Source organism: Ochotona princeps, chromosome 24, assembly GCF_030435755.1.
Source record: "Ochotona princeps isolate mOchPri1 chromosome 24, mOchPri1.hap1, whole genome shotgun sequence".
Classification (NCBI taxonomy): Eukaryota; Metazoa; Chordata; class Mammalia; order Lagomorpha; family Ochotonidae; genus Ochotona; species Ochotona princeps.
This window is the reverse complement of record NC_080855.1, coordinates 19,389,249-19,406,443: the sequence shown is the minus strand read 5'-3', so window position 1 is coordinate 19,406,443 and position 17,195 is coordinate 19,389,249. Positions and strand designations below refer to the sequence as shown.

The following is a 17,195-nucleotide window of genomic DNA, read 5'->3' as shown; positions in this document are numbered from 1 at the left end:
GGGTGCCAAGAACACAATTACTTGAGCCATCACTGCTGCCTTCCAGGGTTGGCCTTAATAGGATGTTGGAGTCAGAAGCCAGAACCAGAAACTGAGCCTTAGGGCTACAGAGCAGAATGTGGGCATCTTAACCACTAGGCTGAATACCTACCCTGGATCATCTAGAATCCTATTACCATCCATGCATTTAGCAAAGAAAGAAACTGGCTCCTTGGAAGGCTCCTCTAAAAGTTAGAACTTTGCAGTACAAAATTCACATCCTTTTCCTATCCAAAGAAAGAATGGGAGTTAGGGACTTCCTATCAGAATTTCCTGAAATTTGTTCCTGGTGTGTGTGTGTGTGTGTGTGTGTGTGTGTGGTGCAATTCACATTCACTTACCAGAGTAAGAAGCTGTTAACTAGTTTCCATGTTTCTCACAGAGGTACATGGTTTCTGCCACTGAAAAAGAACCTGTTAGTTTCAAACTGTCTATTTTTGTCAATAAAATAAGACATCTTTTTGCCCATGTTTAGGAGCCATTAATGTCTTCCTTTGCTCTCCAGGAATGCAGTTGGTTTTTGCCTGGTTTTTCGTGTAGTTTTTGCTTTGGTTTTCATGAGTGGTTTAGCACTGTTTCCCCATTTTCAAACTCTGTATGTGCTATGTCAGATCTTTCCTCTGTGCTCTTAATTGCAAATATTGGTCCGGATGGCACTATCTTGTGACTTTACTCATGGGGTTTATGCCAGGAAGTGGGTTTTGAATTGAGTCAGATTTATTCATCAGTTTCTTTGATCAGCTCTGGACTTTGAACTGACCACATCCTCAAGTCCAGGTCCTCCCCTAGCACACAGCAGGGACATGTCCCTGTCACAAGAAGAGCACCTTGGGCTGAGAGACACACACCCAGGGCCAGGAGGGTGTAACCTGGACAGTGAGAGAGGGCACCACAAGCCTGTGGGTGTCACAAGTAGGGCCTCTGCCTTGGGGTAGCCTAGGCCTCCCCTGCCATCCTTAGCAGCAGGGCCTGGAGCCAGGGCTTTCTGGCCACTGGATTATTTGCAAAAGTAAGTCAAGAGAGCAGAATGAGGACCAGAGAGAATGAAGAAGAAGGAAGAAACACTTAGAGCAAGTGTATGCTCCAGAAGAAACCACACTGAGGGCAATCGTAGTGGAAGGGACATCAGAATGTCTGCCCTAGTAGGAGACACACAGTCACCCCTGAGTTCTCCTCTTGTATTCATTGAGAACTACCTCTAGGGAGCAGGCAAACCTTGCCAGAGCCAAGGCTGGAATCCTAATGAGGTCAGAGCCCATCAATGGAGGATAGTAGGTTCTAGCCCTTTTCCCTGCCTTGGTGCCCTCTCTTTCCATGCTCTGCTGATCCTATGTGTGAGTCAGACCCTCTGCTGCACTCCAGTCCTATCTTGTGTTCCTCTCAGAGCTACCCTGATCCCAGTCCTCAATAAAGAAATTGCTACAGCATGGTGGAGTTGACAGGAGGTTTCAAGAAATCACTGATCCAAGCTCAAGTGCCCAGAGTGGCCTCCTGGAATGGTGCCATTGAGGAGCAACTGGCACAGTCTGAACCACTAGGATCCTCCTCACTGGGTTTGCATCATCACTGCTGGGGAGACACTGCCCTCCAACCACACTGACCACATCATGGCCACAAGGCACCAGTGCAACTGCCAACACCAGCTCTTCAGTTAATACTTTTTTTTTTTTTAAATTTATTGTATTGCAAAGTCAGATACACAGAGAGGAGGAGAGACAGAGAGGAAGATCTTCCGTTTGATGATTCACTCCCCAAGTGGCCGCAACGGCTGGATCTGCACCAATCTGAAGCCAGGAACGAAGAACTTCTTCAGGGTCTTCCACGCAGGTGCAGGGTCCCAAGGCTTTGGGCCATCCTCAAGTGCTTTCTCAGGCTGCAAGCAGGGAGCTGGATGGGAAACGGGGCCACTGGGATTAGAACCAGTGCCTATATGGGATCCCAGCGCGTTCAAGGTGAGGACTTTAGCCACTAGGTCATCTTGCCAGGCCCAATACTTCTTTTTATATATATATTTGTTTAAATATTGATTTATTTATTTGAGTTATACAGAAAGAGAAAGAGACACAGAAAAGAGAGAGTGAAGAGGGTGAGTCAGGAATAGACAGACGCAGAGTGATCGTCCATCACTGGTTCACTTCCCAAGTGGCTACAATAGCTCAACCTGGTTAAGGCCAGAACCAGGAGCCTGGAGCTTCCTCTGGGTCTCCCACAAGGATGCAGGGCCCAAGCACTCAGGCCATTCTCTACTGCTATCCCAAGAGCAGATGCAGGGAGCTGGATGGTAAGTGGAGCAGCCAGGATTCAAAGTGGTGCCTCTTTGGGAAGCCCATACCTCAAGAGGAGGCTTCATCAGTAATGCCATGGTACTTAGCCACCTCAGGAAATATTTCCAGAATCACACAACCACCACCATATCCAGATACAGGGTAATAGAAACACGAGGCAGCTCCTTCATGACTCTCATATTACCAGAAAATGCATACTTTCAGGGTCCTGTGGTGTGGCACTGGGGTTAAGTCATTGGCTGTAAACCAGCATCCCTTGTAAGTGCCAGCCTGAGTCCCAGCTAATCCACTTCCCATCCTACTCCCTGCTAATGCTCCTGGAAAGGCAATGGTGGATGGGCCAAGTGCTTGTCCCCTGCTACCCACAAGAAGTCCAGGAGGAATTCCTGGCTCCTTGTTTTGGTCCTGGCCTAGCCCTAGTTGTTGTGGCCATTTTGGGAAAGTGACCATCAAATGGAAGATTTCTCTTTCTCCCCACCTCTCTTACCATGCATAAGTATATGTTTCAAATAAATAATTAAAAAACAAAAAAGCTTCTGCCTGCTTAACCAGTCTCTGACCATGTTTGAAGTGCGTGTGTGATAACTACATCATGAGCACCAGGGACACCAGTTGGTCCTCCAGGAAGCAGACACCGACACAGGGACAGGATCACATGAGGTTTATTAGGGGAACATTCTTAAGGATGCCAAGAGGGAAGAGGTGTACAGGAGCAAGGAGAACAAGGAGAAGTGAACATGGCTCATTTCTTCAAGGTGTATCATCGGCACAGCATGTTTAGGATGGCTCAGGCAACTCTGCAGATTTCAAAAACAATTGCCATGGAAAGAAAAATATTTGAGGTTATTTCCATGTGGTCTCATTTTTTCCCTATCCACACTGACTTTTCTCTTTGGGTGGCTACTGAACACTGACCTGTGTGACTGTGTGTGTCTTTAGGTCATAAAAAATCCTCACAATCTTTGGGGTTTACCTGTGTACTTTCTTATGGTTACACATGCTTTATCTTTTTTTTTTTTTAAAGATTTATTTTATTTTTATTACAAAGTCAGATACACTGAGAGGAGGAGAGACAGAGAGGAAGTGGAGCTGCCGGGATTAGAACCAGCGGCCATATGGGATCAAGGCGACGACCTTAGCCACCAGGCCACGCTGCCGAGCCCCACATGCTTTATCTTATGGGATTTGCATGTTAACAAGAAAATTTGCCTTACTTTTGAAAATAGGATTGCAAATCTCTCAGCCTGTGTTCTTACACCCTTAGATTTATTTACTGCACTGCAGTGTCTTTTGATGGTCTTGTAAGAGGAAAATTTTCTGTAATAGGAAGGGTGAGTGCCTAGTGTGTGCAGACATTTGCCTGATACTTTTCCCAAGGACTCCTCTCTTCTTCCTATGTCATCAGAATCCACTGGGATCCCTGAGTGACAGATGACTGAGCTGGGCCTCTCAGGAGGCCATATAGAGTGTGGCTATCCAGGACTGGGGTAAACAGAGCCAAAGTGAGAGTTTTCCCCATATTGCCTGACCTGGAGCTGATGAGAGTCGGTCATGGCTAGAGTAGGCTGTCCATGTGGTGAGGGGTGCCCAGCAGGGCACAGTCAGCCTGGGTAGCCCCTGGACTCTCCGCTCATTGTGATGCACAGGCAGCTGCCCACTGCCCTGGCCCCAGCTTCAAGGTCAGTGCCTTAGGGTCCTTGTTCTTTTCATCCATGTGACTAAGAACTTCAGGACAGCAAGATATCCTGATCAAGATAGGGCCCTGGTACACACACGGTCATGCATCACTTCTGTGACTTCATGTCTCTCCATGCACCCTGCTTACGCTGCCTGCTCTGCCTGGGCAGTCTCTAGCCTCATCTTAGAGAGCCCACCAGATGCCCCACATGGCCTCTCTCTCCTCACCTCCTTCACCTCCTTCACCTCCTTCCCACTCTCCTACTTATTCTCAAGAGAGACACTCCCTAACCTGCTATGAAGCTTTCATTAAGGTTCACAGAAACTAGAGAAGTGTTCCACTGTGAGTCAGTTTTCCCGTGCTGATCAACATACCATACAGCGTTTCCAGAGTGCTCTGAAACTTCAGACGTAGCCTTCGGTTCTTGACCAGCTTAGGGGCATTCTTGTAGCAACGCATTCCCCGGGAAGGAGGGTGCCTCGGTGACTCCATGTTGACCTGCAGAACACAAGTTACAGTAACAGTGATATGATGGAGGAAAGCATGACCCAGGACCTGAGGCCCTGCAGAGCCAGTGACAGTCCCTGGTAACTTCACTAGGTTTCAGGACAGCAACATCAGTGCCACAAAACTGCCCTTCTCTGCTGAGTCCTGACCCATTCTGGATGCCATAGCAGTAAACTGGTATCACCACCCTACATTCCTGCCAGTGTCTGCCAATCAGGAATGGAGGGGGCAGGTCCTAGAGGATTGATAGATACAGCAAACTCAGAGAAGAAAAGCCTCCCAGACAGAAACGACCCAATTCCAGGCTCTAACCTTGACTTCTGCACAGCACACCTGCTGTGATCTGATTACTAACAGCAGAGGGAAAGACAGGGGCAGTGCCAATCACCTTAGCAAGGACACAAGAGACTTCCCTAACCTGAACTCTGGGGCAAGGACAGTTTCAGCACACTCCACAGAAAGCATGCGGTCAGTCTTGGGAACCAATCTCCCAGGAGAATCAGAAAACACCTTCAGGGGCACAGCAGGTGACACCAGTGCTCCTGCCAGCACCTCTCATGTCCTCTGCTTCCCTGCATGACAAAAGGTCTCCTCCCTAAATGTTCCGCCCCTGGGCTCAGAGATCTCTCAGTAATGTGGATTCCTGGGGTTACACAGTAACAAAGTCACCTCTAGAAAACTGTTAGGCCCAAGGAAAGAACAATGTTTACCTGAACTCACAGATCATATCTAATTTTTAATACATGGGGACATCCAGTTGAATGCTCTCCTGTGGAGTAATAAGCTGGGGTTCTTATGGGACAGAATGAAAATCCCTACACTTGACATCTAAAGTGGTGATGTCCAAGGGTTGAGCAGAAGGTATATGAGCTGGAACAGCTTCCCAGGCCCATGAGAAGCCACAGGTGGACACTCCAGATTCCGCATTTGCCCTCACTCTGTCCCTGCTTGTGTTCACGTCTAGTCACTTGGAACAAGGTCAAGTAAGTGGAGACATGGGCAGTTGCCTGAAGTCAGATCTGTGCCATCCTTGACCCAGGGTCACCAGGAACTGCTTTAGCACACCCCGGGGCCCCAGCTGAGGCCTCCCGGAGCTACCACCAGAGAAACCCAGAGCTGGGAGAGGGGAGGCCCGTAGACTTCTAGGGAAAGATTATGCCTTTTGAAATGTGAAAGACACAGCAACAATATCATAGGGCCCCCACTCACTGCAGAGACCAGGAGAATGTGCCCCATGCAAAGTCAAGTGTCCTGAGATAGTAGTGAGGAAAACAAATGCAGCATTTTTACCTTTGTCTTCTGGGAGTCCTCAGCAGGGCCTAAGCCACTGCTCCTCATGGGACCAGCATGAGCACCTGCAACTGCAGAAGGCCAGGAAGAGTCTGGGCTTGCCTCTGACCCACACATTTCCCCATGCCTCCCCACCTCCCAACTCTCCATCCCACGACGCCCCCACCAAGATGAGCCCCTGAGGGTCATGCTATCTGAGCCCTCATCAGGACTTTGCTGACAAATCAGTCCAATGTGCATGAGGAAGGGCTCTGAGGAGCTGGACACCAACAGAGAAGCAAAGGATCCCCAAAGGTTTCCCCTCCTCTCAGGGAAAGTCTGTTCTACCAGGTAAGATCTAAAGAACACCCATCAGGGCATCTAAGGGAAGCAGGTGCCTGCCCTCCTGTGTGCTGTATCTGCTAAGTGCTGGAGACTGTGTGCAAAGACCACCATGCCCACCCCAAGAACAAGAAGTGGAGTGTGTAGGGTCTGCAGCAGAAGTGACATTGCTATCCTTGCCCACTGCTCCTACCTCTCCATGTCTGGTTCTGCCAGCCAGGTCTTCCCACTGCTGGATTCTGCCTCTTGTACCCCTCTTGTGGCTGCTTCATATCCAGTCTTGAAGACAAAGAAATAATGGACTCAAATGTGAGAGGCAGAGACCACCAAGTCACTTACAAGGCACTCCACAGAGCTCTGACTTCACAGAGCAATAACCGCCTCAGAAATAGCCATTCCATCCCATACCTGCACTTCGAGCGCTTGACCTCCCTGTTGTACCATGCCAGCTCCCACTCCAAAGCCATGGCTGTGTACTGGGGAGGAACACACATGGCTGATCAGTCATGGGAAACTGGGTATGGGATGAAGGAAGATAAGAAAGCATCTAGAAAGCATCTTACCCAGCTTTCCTGACACTTTCTGTATTGGGCGGTAACCTGAAAAAGACAACACATCACCAAGGGTCTCTTTGGAGGGTGTGAGGGCCATAAGGCAGGGTGTGAGGGGCGCTGAGGGTTCTGCAGAAGGTGGGTCACCTGTTGCATTAAGATGTACTCCTTCTCCTGCAGATCTCTCTGCAACTCTTGAATTTTCCTCCTGTGATTCAGATTGGCTTTCATTAGATACACATGCTCACGAATGCAATTCTGAGTGATCTGCCTGAGTCTCTGTTATGCTCACCACTGTGCCCTCCCCACAGCTGAGCCACACAAAAAGGAGCCAGGCATCCAGATAGCATCAGAGGAGCAGAAAAGGGGCTATGGTGGCCCTGTTTGTCTGAAAGATGGGCCTGGTTCTGAGCTCATCAGTTCCCTCTTCTATCCTTCCCCCAACCCTGGCACCACAAGGCTTTGTTCTTCTTTTTCTTATGTCTTCAGGCTATCTTGCTGCCATGGCTGGGTTTAAAAGTAGCACAGTCACTTTCTTGCCCATGACCTAACCCACATCAAAATGCTTTCTCAAAGTGAGGACAGTTTGCCACCAGAGACATTTGTGTTAAGAAATTTATACACAGGGCCCGGCTGCGTGGCCTAGCGGCTAAAGTCCTCGCCTTGAAAGCCCCGGGATCCCATATGGGCGCCGGTTCTAATCCCAGCAGCTCCACTTCCCATCCAGCTCCCTGCTTGTGGCCTGGGAAAGCAGTTGAGGACGGCCCAATGCATTGGGACACTGCACCCGCGTGGGAGACCCGGAAGAGGTTCCTGGCTCCTGGCTTCGGATAGGCGCGCATCGGCCCATTGTGGCTCACTTGGGGAGTGCATCATTGGATGGAAGAGCTTCCTCTCTGTCTCTCCTCCTCTGTGTATATCTGGCTGTAATAAACTGAATAAATCTTAAAAAAAAAAAAAGAAAAGAAAAGAAAAGAAATTTATACACAGTTCAGCCACCACTGGCCACCAGGACATATGTAGCAACTCTTTTTTTTTTTTTTTTTAGATTTACTTATTTTTATTGAAAAGGCAGATATACAGAGAGGAGGACAGACAAAGATCTTCCATCCACATTTGGGGTTCACTCCTCAAATGGTTGCAATGGCCAAAGCTGAGCCAATCTGAAGCCAGGAGCTTCTTCTGGGTCTGCCACATGGGTGCAGGGTCCCAAGGCTCTGGGCCGTCCTTGACTGCTTTCCTATGCCACAAGAAGGAAGCTTGAAGGGAAGTAGAGCACCAGGACACAAACCGGCATCCATATGAAATCCCAGAGTGTGCGAGGCAAAGATTTAGGCACTAGGCTGCTGCGCTGGGCCCATCTAGCAACTCAATTTCCCGTTATTTATAAATTTTCATTTGTTTTTTTCTTGGTGCATTCTCTCTGTACATATCTTCTACACATATGTGGATGCTTTTGTGTGAATCACATGTAAATATTATACCAAGCTGGAAAATTTAGCAACCCCTTGGGACTCCATGAGAGGCTGGCATGCAGCATCTGAACTCACTTGCAGGCTTCTATTTCTGCTGTAACCAGATTCAGCTTTTGCTCTTTTTCGGCGAGCAGCTGATCCAGATGGATCTGCTTCGGTGTCTCCATCATTTTTTCCCTAAGATGGGAAGGGAATACATATCATGCAGCAGCCCTATTGAACTTTGCCTTCCTTATCACCTGGCAGTCTGCAAGCCAGAATTCAAACAGCCTTCTCCCCCACAACCTTTGCCATGTTCAGTAGGGGTCAGTGGACCTAACACAGTCCCATCTAATGAACTGCAACCTTAGTATGTCCACAACTAAGACCTTAATTGGGAAAATAACAAATGGCTGAATGTCAGCCAGTCATAACCACTCATGCCTCAGCCAGAGGCAGCCAACAGAGACCACATCTGCATAAGGCAACTACCTGGTTTGAACCCATCAATCTATTTCCACACTTGCAAATCTATGACTACTGATAGCCTACAGGGAGAGATGGCTAGCTCTCTCTGGTTCTGAGAGCTGCCTCACTCACTGACAGTTCTTTGGTCAGCAAGGCTCAGCCTGAATCTCCTTGGCTACAGTGTTTCTTAACTCCCATGAATGCATGGACTGAGCACCATGATCAGAGGAAAGAATTAAAGCCTTCCTCTGTCCTTGAAACTGGACAGGTGGGTCTGATGTCCCTGATCTCTCCTGAGAACAGCAGGACACCCTGTGTGAAAGATGAAATGGGTGACTGAATGCGACAAACCAGGTAGGAAATATGAGCCATGACAGAGAAGGGAACCCAGGACCTAAGGTCAGCCTGGTACTTGGGCCAATTTTCCTGTGCCTCTTCAGTGAATTCCAGAGACTAATGAGAAACAAAGAGGATGAGCAGCCTTGGCATACAGGTATGGTTGAAAAAGGGGACAATGGACTTCAGACTCTGCTTCAAAAGGGAGCTCACTGAATTCCACAGGCTGGCTGAGACCTAGAAGTGCCATAGACAGGACATTGGGTGACCTGCACACTGTGATCTCAATTGCAGGCTAGAGTCAGAGCATTCAGTCCTGGCAGTGCCCCGACCACCTGTCTGCCACATCAATCATACCAGATGTTAGTGCTGCTTTTCCCCGTCAAGGTCTGTATGCTAAACATCAGGTCAAGACATACAGTCACAATGAAACCTAAAAGAGCACAGTCTGTCAACCCAGAGTGAAACCAAATGATGAAGTTGTCACCGTTTGTGCCAGTATCACCTCTGCTCTCAAACAGATGATTGAAAGTTCCAAAGCCAGCCAGAATGGAAAGGGAAAAAAATGCAGATTCTAGAAGCTGAGTCAAAAAGGACAACCACATTTATGTACTGACTGAACATGGCAACAATACTTTGGCATTATTCTAACAATGCAAGAATTGCTCCTATTAGTCGGCGTCATTTTTTCATAGAGCAGAAAATACAATGAATGCATAAACAACTTACTCCTCTGCAGCCGTCTGTCTGTCTTTGAGAGTATAGTTCAGCTGCGTCATCAGAGTTTTGAATTTGGAATCCTTTCTGGCTTTGGCAAATGCCAGTGAATCACAGTTGACTTTCAGGTTCTGTATATTTTCTATAAAGGGAAAAAAAAAACAGTATTATGTGTGTGCATGGATCTGAGGACTTGGAGTGTGGAAGCAAGATGGGTGATGGCCCAGGAGGCCAGAAGCCATTCTTCACCTTCCCAGTGCAAACTCATTTCTACTCTGTGCAGCTGTCTCCCAGGCAAACAACATACCTTCCAAATGATTAGTACTGGAACTCAAGGCTTTGGGTCCTGCTGCGCCAACTTTGTCCTTTAGGCAAAAGAAGGGAAGAGACATTCAACAAGTATGACTGTACAATAATGTGGCCATAAGTAACACTATAAATTGTATATTTAGAAAAGATTAAGGTGGCTAATTTTATGCTTTGTATTTCTTGTCATGACTAAAAGTCTCTTATAAGGCCTTTCCCTCCCTGATGTCACCAAGGTGCCACACTGAGGCCTGTCTGTGCTGGGTGACATGCCCTATGTTACCTACCTGCTGGTAGGTGCCCTCAGGCAGAACTCCTCGCCCAGCACCAACATCATCCAGAAGATCCCGAACAACGTGTGTGTCGGCAGGGTTCTTGGAGAGCTAAACAAGAAGAACACAGAAGACATCATTTCTGAGGGTATCAGAAATGCTGGCCAGTGCACCACCTGCCAGTGGGGCTATGGTCATGTCTACAGCCCCTGGCTCAGCAGCTCCTGCTGCCAGGGCTGCTCTACTGCAGCAGAGGAAAAGAAGAATAAAAGAAAGAGGAGTCTGAATGTTGGGCTCAACAAGTTTGAAAAAGTTTGGTTGGAAATTTGTGTGTGTGTGTGTGTGTGTGAAGTGAGAAAAGTTGACATTGTGCAGCCGGTTAGGCCACCATCTGTCAATAATGATTCCCTCATTAGAGTGACAGCTCTGATTGCTTCTCAGCCTTTTGACTAAGATCAAATTCAGAGTAACGGTTCTGGTCCTGGCTACTCTACTTCCAGTCCAACTTCCAAGGCACATTAGGTACCTGGGAGACAGCTGTTCGTGATGTCAGTTCTAAATGGGCCCTATCACCCATTATGGGAGACTAGAATTGAGTTCCAGGATCCAGGCAGCAGCCCTGGATCCAGGATCCAACCCTGCATGTTGTTGACTTTTTGAGAAGTGAACCAGAGAGTGGAAGAGCTCTCTCTTTCTCTCTCATTCTGTGTTCCAAATAAATAAATACTCATAAAATGGTAGTAGTAGTGATGGTATTTAGTTTTCTGATTCTTCTTCTCTATGGCAATAACATTTTGTTTCATGCTTCTCATCCTTAGCTGGCACCCTGAACAAACATTCTCCTTCTTACCGCCTTGTCTTCATGCTTCGGTGTTGCGTCCCCCAGCAAGGATTCATCAATGGTGATTTTAACCTAATGGAAAACATGTTTGCTGATGATGTAACTCCAATGAACAAAATCCCATGTAGAGATCATACATTTAGACACCATATGATCATGAACCATTGGTTCTGCATTAGTGGTAATGAGCACAATGTAAACAAATGTAGGTGGCTTACCTCCGATATAGTGTTGTTCAAGTTCTCTGTAGATTTTTCTTTTCTCAATGTCTGCACATATTAGAAACAAAACATGCATTGTGGTTTCCATAGAAACACTAGACCATACTCTGAAAAGTTAAGTCAGTCTATCCATAGTTACTTCTATATTTGGTGGGGAAGTGGGTGATCCAGGCTAGGGACAAGGGCTATGTCAAGCACCTACAGAAATCACGGACAAAGAAACACTTCGAGGAATGAATGTTTTGTGGCATCCACCCCATTTCTCGCTCAAAGATAATGGAATACAAAAGTGAATGATGGGGACAAAGCAAAGAAGGTGGAGAACTATGTAATTCGCTGAACTGAAATGAGATTTCCTTCACAGACTACAAATGAAGGAAATCAAGATCCAGTTTCATTCAGCTCATGTGTTCTGTTCAACATCAAGAGGGTTAAGGACCCTATGACATCTTGTTCATCTCTGAATTTTCTCCATTTTTCTTTGCAACTAACAGGGCAGTTGATAATTACAGACAGGCTTGGAACAAAAAGCATACTTCCTAGTCCCTTCCACCGAAAACATGACTAGATTAGCACAAGAATCTTGAAAACCAATCAGTAGATGAGTGAGTCAACCTCCCCTCACCCCTTGTCCGTCTCCCACCGTTCGGTCAGTGTGGATAGACATGACATTCCACAAAGCTGGGAAAGGGGGAAACATGAGGGTGGCTGTCACATCAGGCTGCCAGTTTTCTCTCTAGGGGTTCTAACAGTTTCTTACAGTGAAAATCAGAAAACAATTTTCTCATACTTTTCACAAATGTAGGTAAAAAGGTAGTCCAGAGTAATTCCTTCCCGTCCAAAAGGCCAACCCTCTTGAGAATCTATTTTCCCAGATTTTTCTGGGATTATGTAATTGGCCAGGATTTTTCCAGAGACCATATGCCCACTATAAAGGAAATAGCCAACTCTAAGTGTAGTCTTTCTAGCCCTGAAGGGAAAGGAAAACCACACTTAGAAACTAGGTGAAAATTGCAAGAGCCCAGGCTCACTGGAAGAGGGACTCTAACCATGAAATCTGGCCTACTTCATTCTCCACATCTGCCCACATGTGTAGGATATAGTGAAAGGGATACTTCAGTGGGAAGCTTATAGAGCTGAATGCAAATAGGGTCCAGTGGCTAAAAAGTCCTCTTTCTACGTGATAGAAAGTATGCCTGTAGCATACGGTCATATACTCACAGCAGTGTTGGTTCTCCAGAAAACATTTTTAAAAGTAGAAATTACAAGGAAAGCACCAATAATGCAGTTCCAGGGAAGTCCAAAACACAGTACACAGAAATGTACTTGGCAAGGCAGAATCCCAAGCAGCTGTAATGACAACATTAGAAACAGTGAGAACCCTCAAAAGCAATATAGCGTTTCCATCACAAATGATCACTGCGAGGCAGCCTGCCAGAGGTCACCACACCCCTCATCCGCTAGCTCACTGCAGGGGATTCCACTGCTTCAAGAAATTTCAGGACTTGCCAGTCCCATGCTTTTTGGCCATCTGGTGGTGTGTATAGACAAGGTGAAAGTGGCTGTCTTTGCCCAGAGAACCCAAGCTCATCATAGGCCCTACCTGCTCTGGTGTACAGTGCCACACAGAAATCCCTTTCCATTGCACTACTCCCTGGCATTAAGCGATTTTCAGCATGTAAACAAGAACACCAGTCAAAAAGTAGCAAAGATAGATAATAATTCTATTTAGACAAAGACCCAATTTTGTTGCTGATATAAAGCTAAAGTATGATGCTAAAGTGTAGTTTCTCTAATATATATTTTTTATATTAGGCTCCAATGGGAATGAAGAGAACAATTCCCACTGAGTAAGTTCTGACTGCTTTCCATAAATTGCTCTAGATTAAGTGTACATTTTTGAAAATGTTAAAACTCGAATTCTAAATGTTTCCTTCAAGGTGATAGAGAAAATAATGCAAGTATGATGTCAAGTCAGGAATGGAAGAAAAAGAATTCCTGATTCATAAAAAATAGCGGCTTTGAAGTGATTATAGAAATCTGGTGTAGACGAATATTGTATACGCTCATCTGTTCGTCTGCAACATGGACAAGAGGACTGACAGACAAAAAAGCGAGGGCACTTATTGCGGTGACAGTCACGCTCTTGCAAAGGGTTTGGGCTACATTTGTTTTTTAAACTTAGTGAATTTACTTTTATATTTGTGCGTTTTCCTCCCTATAATTACCAGAACCAAAATGTCTCATGTGAATGAGTTTTCTTTTAAACAAGGGTATCCAAAAATAATTAAAATGGCGAATGCTTGAATAATTATAGGTGCAATCCAATTTTGTATCATTCTAACTTATTCATTGTGAAGTTGTAAAATTCAAGATGCAAGGAAATGTCACAAAGGTTCTAGTTTCCTATTTTTTTTTTCCTTGATCAATGGGAAAGATCAATGGGAAAACAAGTACCATATCCCTTTCCAACGTAAATGAGATTCCAGTTGTGGTACAGCCAAGGGGAATAATCCTACTCAGCCATGGAAAGGAACTAACTACTAAGATATAAAACAATATGGTTCCTTCTCTGGTCATGCTGGCTTAACTAATAACATAGCTGTCATGTTTGATTCCCTTCCATTAAAAAAAAAAAATGGGTTACACTGAAATCAGCAGTTAAGGGAAGAATGGAAGGATGAAGGCTAAAGGTCAGATGTGTTAACAGAAAGTAGTAGGAAGTCTTTTTAAGATTTATTTTAGGGGGTTTGGCACGATAACCTGGTGGCTAAAGTCCTCACCTTGAACACACCAGGATCCTATATGGGCACTGGGTCTAATCCCGGCAGCCCCACTTCCCATCCAGCTCCCTGCTTGTAGCCTGGGACAGCAGTTGAGGATGGCTCAAAGCCTTGGGACCCTGTGCCCGAGTGAGAGACCCGGAAGAAGCTCCAGGCTCCTGCCTTAGGATTGGTGCAGCTCCAGCCATTGCGGCCACATGGGGAGTGAACCATCAGATGGAAGATCTTCCTCTCTGTCTCTCCTCCTCTCTGCATATCTGCCTTTCAAATAAATAAATAAATAAGTAGATTTAGTTTTTTATTGGAAAGTTAGATTTACAGAGAGTAGAAACAGAGAAAGATCTTCCATTCACTGGTTCACTCTCCAAGTGGCTGCAATGGCCAAAGCTGAGCTGATCCAGAACCAGGAGCTTCTTCCAGGTCTCCCTCACAGGTGCAGAGTCCCAGGGCTATGGGCCATCCTCTTCTGTTTTCCCAGGCCACAGACAGGGAGCTGGATGGGAAGTGGAGCAGCTGGGATACAAACTCACACCCATATGGGATCCCAGTGCATGCAAGGCGAGGACTTTAGCCACTAGGCTACTGCACCGGAAACAGTAGTAAGAAGTCTTTACAAGTGATGGACAAGTCTACCATTTGAGGGACATGATTATCTCACTCTGCTATGCATATCTAAAGAAGGAATACATTCTACTCTTTAAAGAGGCATTGTATTTTTTATAAATAAGTACCATTCTTTATCTATAGGAAAACAAAACCTGATACACAAGCTGACAGTTTTATGTTTTCAGCAAAAATATAGCCAATATTACAACATTATTTCTAGAGATTTACTTATTTTTATTTGAAAGGTAGATTTTCAGAGAAATGTTCAGAGAAAAGGCGAGAGATTGATTTGTTGATTCACTCTTCAAATGGCCACAATGGCCAGAGCTTGGCTGGTCTGAAGCCAGGATTCTGGAAAGTCTTCCAGGTCTCCCATGTGGTTGCAGGGGCCCAAGGGCTTGAGCCATCCTCTGCTGTCTTCCCAAGCCATACACAGGGAGCTCAAAGGGCAGTGCAGGAACCAGGACATGCACCAGTGTGCATATGGGATTTCCAGCACTGGCAGGCAGAAGATTGGCCAACTGAGCCTCTACTCTAACCACACTACTTTAAAATTATTAATAGAATTTTACCTTTGAACTTATAACCAAAATAATAATTCATTAGTAAATAAATACAAACTCTCTGCAGTGCACAGGTGTCTGATTGGACACCCATGTGGGCTCACATTCAAGTCTTTTTTTTTTTTTAAGATTTATTTTTAGGGCCCGGCGGCATGACCTAGCAGCTAAAGTCCTCGCCTTGAAAGCCCCGGGATCCCATATGGGCGCCGGTTCTAATCCCGGCAGCTCCACTTCCTATCCAGCTCCCTGCTTGTGGCCTGGGAAAGCAGTCAAGGACGGCCCAAAGCATTGGGACCCTGCACCCACGTGGGAGACCCAGAAGAGGTTCCAGGTTCCTGGCTTCGGATTGGCGCGCACCGGCCTGTTGCGGCTCACTTGGGGAGTGAATCATCGGGTGGAAGATCTTCCTCTCTGTCTCTCCTCCTCCGTGTATATCTGGCTGTAATAAAATGAATAAATCTTTTAAAAAAAAAGATTTATTTTTATTGCAAAGTCAGATATACAGAGAGGAGTGAACAAAGCACATGTGATGCTTCACTCTTAGCAAATTAATACCAACACCAGTGACTCGACTCGGCACCACTGCTCCCGGGCTGCCAGACTGTCACAAACACAAACTCTTGGGCAGCTCCTAGGAGAAAACTTTTACCCTCCAGGAGGGCAGCAAGGCTGTGCCACTGGAGAACCCTCCTCAGGGCTTCCCAGGGCCAGGCTGACTCACATCACTCCTACGCCCTCCCTGGGTTGAGAAAACTACGTGATAGCGCTCCAATCCCATGTCCTACAGTTCCAGCCATGAGCACTTGGCTTCCTAGTCTATTCCCTAATCCCTCCCTTTTGAGGCTGAGGTTCCTGGGGTACCAATCCTAGATTCCTATTTTCAAGATTCCATTTTATCAGGCTTGCTTTTGCCTGGACTAAGTCAAAGTTAGGGTCACAGATGTTATCAGAACCAGGTCAGGCTGGCAAAAACCACCGAGGCTAAGGCCCTTGGCTGTACAAGAAACCCTTCAAAGACTCTGAAATCAACACAGGGTGGCACGGCCCGACAGAAGGGAAGAGCCCAAGGTGGGTCCATGGCTACTTACATTATTCTTTGTAGTTGGAAAACTCCAGCACAAAGTCCAAAAGAGCCACCTCCTCACCTCCATATTGTGGTCCTCTCAGGGTGCCCCCAAGAGGCCAGACAGGAGGGGGAGATGGTGAGGGTGTGGGATAGGAAGGAGGGGTACTGAGTAACTGGGAGGAAGATAAAGGAAGTCAGGGAAGTATTTGGGTCAAGGCAGGTGTAGAGGCAGGAAGAAGGGTTCAGAGATCAGTCACTGGTAATTGGTCCGAAGACAAGACACACAAAATAACTGCGGGTCAGTCAGAGCAGGCGGAGAGGTGCGGACAGCAGCCTGCCGCGCCTCCAAATCGGCTCTGCTCTGGAGGACGCCTCCCCAACCTCAGGCTTTTGTACCCTCCGTCGACCAATCGGCTGCCTCTGCCCTGCTGCGTCACAAAGGCGAGCCCCGCCTTCACGTGACCACCCCGTATTTGGAATGCCCCTCCCCCACCAGGCATGTGCCAGGGTCGTTCAAATAATGCTGCGTATATCCGTCTTGCTGCAAGCCCGGCATTTTGTCACACTTGGTTTTAAATCTTTTTCAGATTGACATATACTCCTGTGGTTTTCGCAATTTCTTGGCCATTTTTAGAGCCTAGTTGAATATCTTTCATTTGATTTGTAATAAAATTTAGAAATAAAATCTGGGCCCTGAGTGGTGGCCTAGCGTCTAAAGTCCTCGCCTTCAATGCGCTGGGATCCCACATGGGCGCTGGTTCTAGTCCCGGCAGCCCCACTTCCCATCCAGCTCCCTGCTTGTGGCCTGGGAAGGCAGTCAATGACGTCCCAACCTGTTGGGTTCCTGCACCCGTGTGGGAGACCTGGAGGAGGTTCCTGGTTCCTGGTTTC

The 17,195-nt window shown here is 46.7% G+C and overlaps 2 protein-coding genes across 3 annotated transcripts in view; one reads left to right on the top strand and one right to left on the bottom strand.

The window, feature by feature from the left end:
• THUMPD1 (THUMP domain containing 1) overlaps positions 1–17,195 on the top strand; it is a 75,909-nt gene that overhangs the window by 44,602 nt on the left and 14,112 nt on the right. The gene's annotated exons all lie outside the window — the stretch shown is intronic.
• On the bottom strand, positions 2,969–16,467 carry LOC131483273 (uncharacterized). The gene is made up of 15 exons (XM_058681047.1): positions 16,327–16,467; positions 12,508–12,636; positions 11,284–11,334; positions 11,078–11,137; positions 10,240–10,335; positions 9,954–10,011; positions 9,659–9,788; positions 8,222–8,323; positions 6,819–6,879; positions 6,684–6,719; positions 6,529–6,596; positions 6,314–6,399; positions 5,800–5,870; positions 4,377–4,500; positions 2,969–3,121 (listed from the first exon to the last, which is right to left on the bottom strand). The coding sequence occupies exons 1-15, from the start codon at positions 16,387–16,389 to the stop codon at positions 3,102–3,104; spliced, it is 1,155 nt and encodes a 384-aa protein (XP_058537030.1). The 5' UTR covers positions 16,390–16,467; the 3' UTR covers positions 2,969–3,101.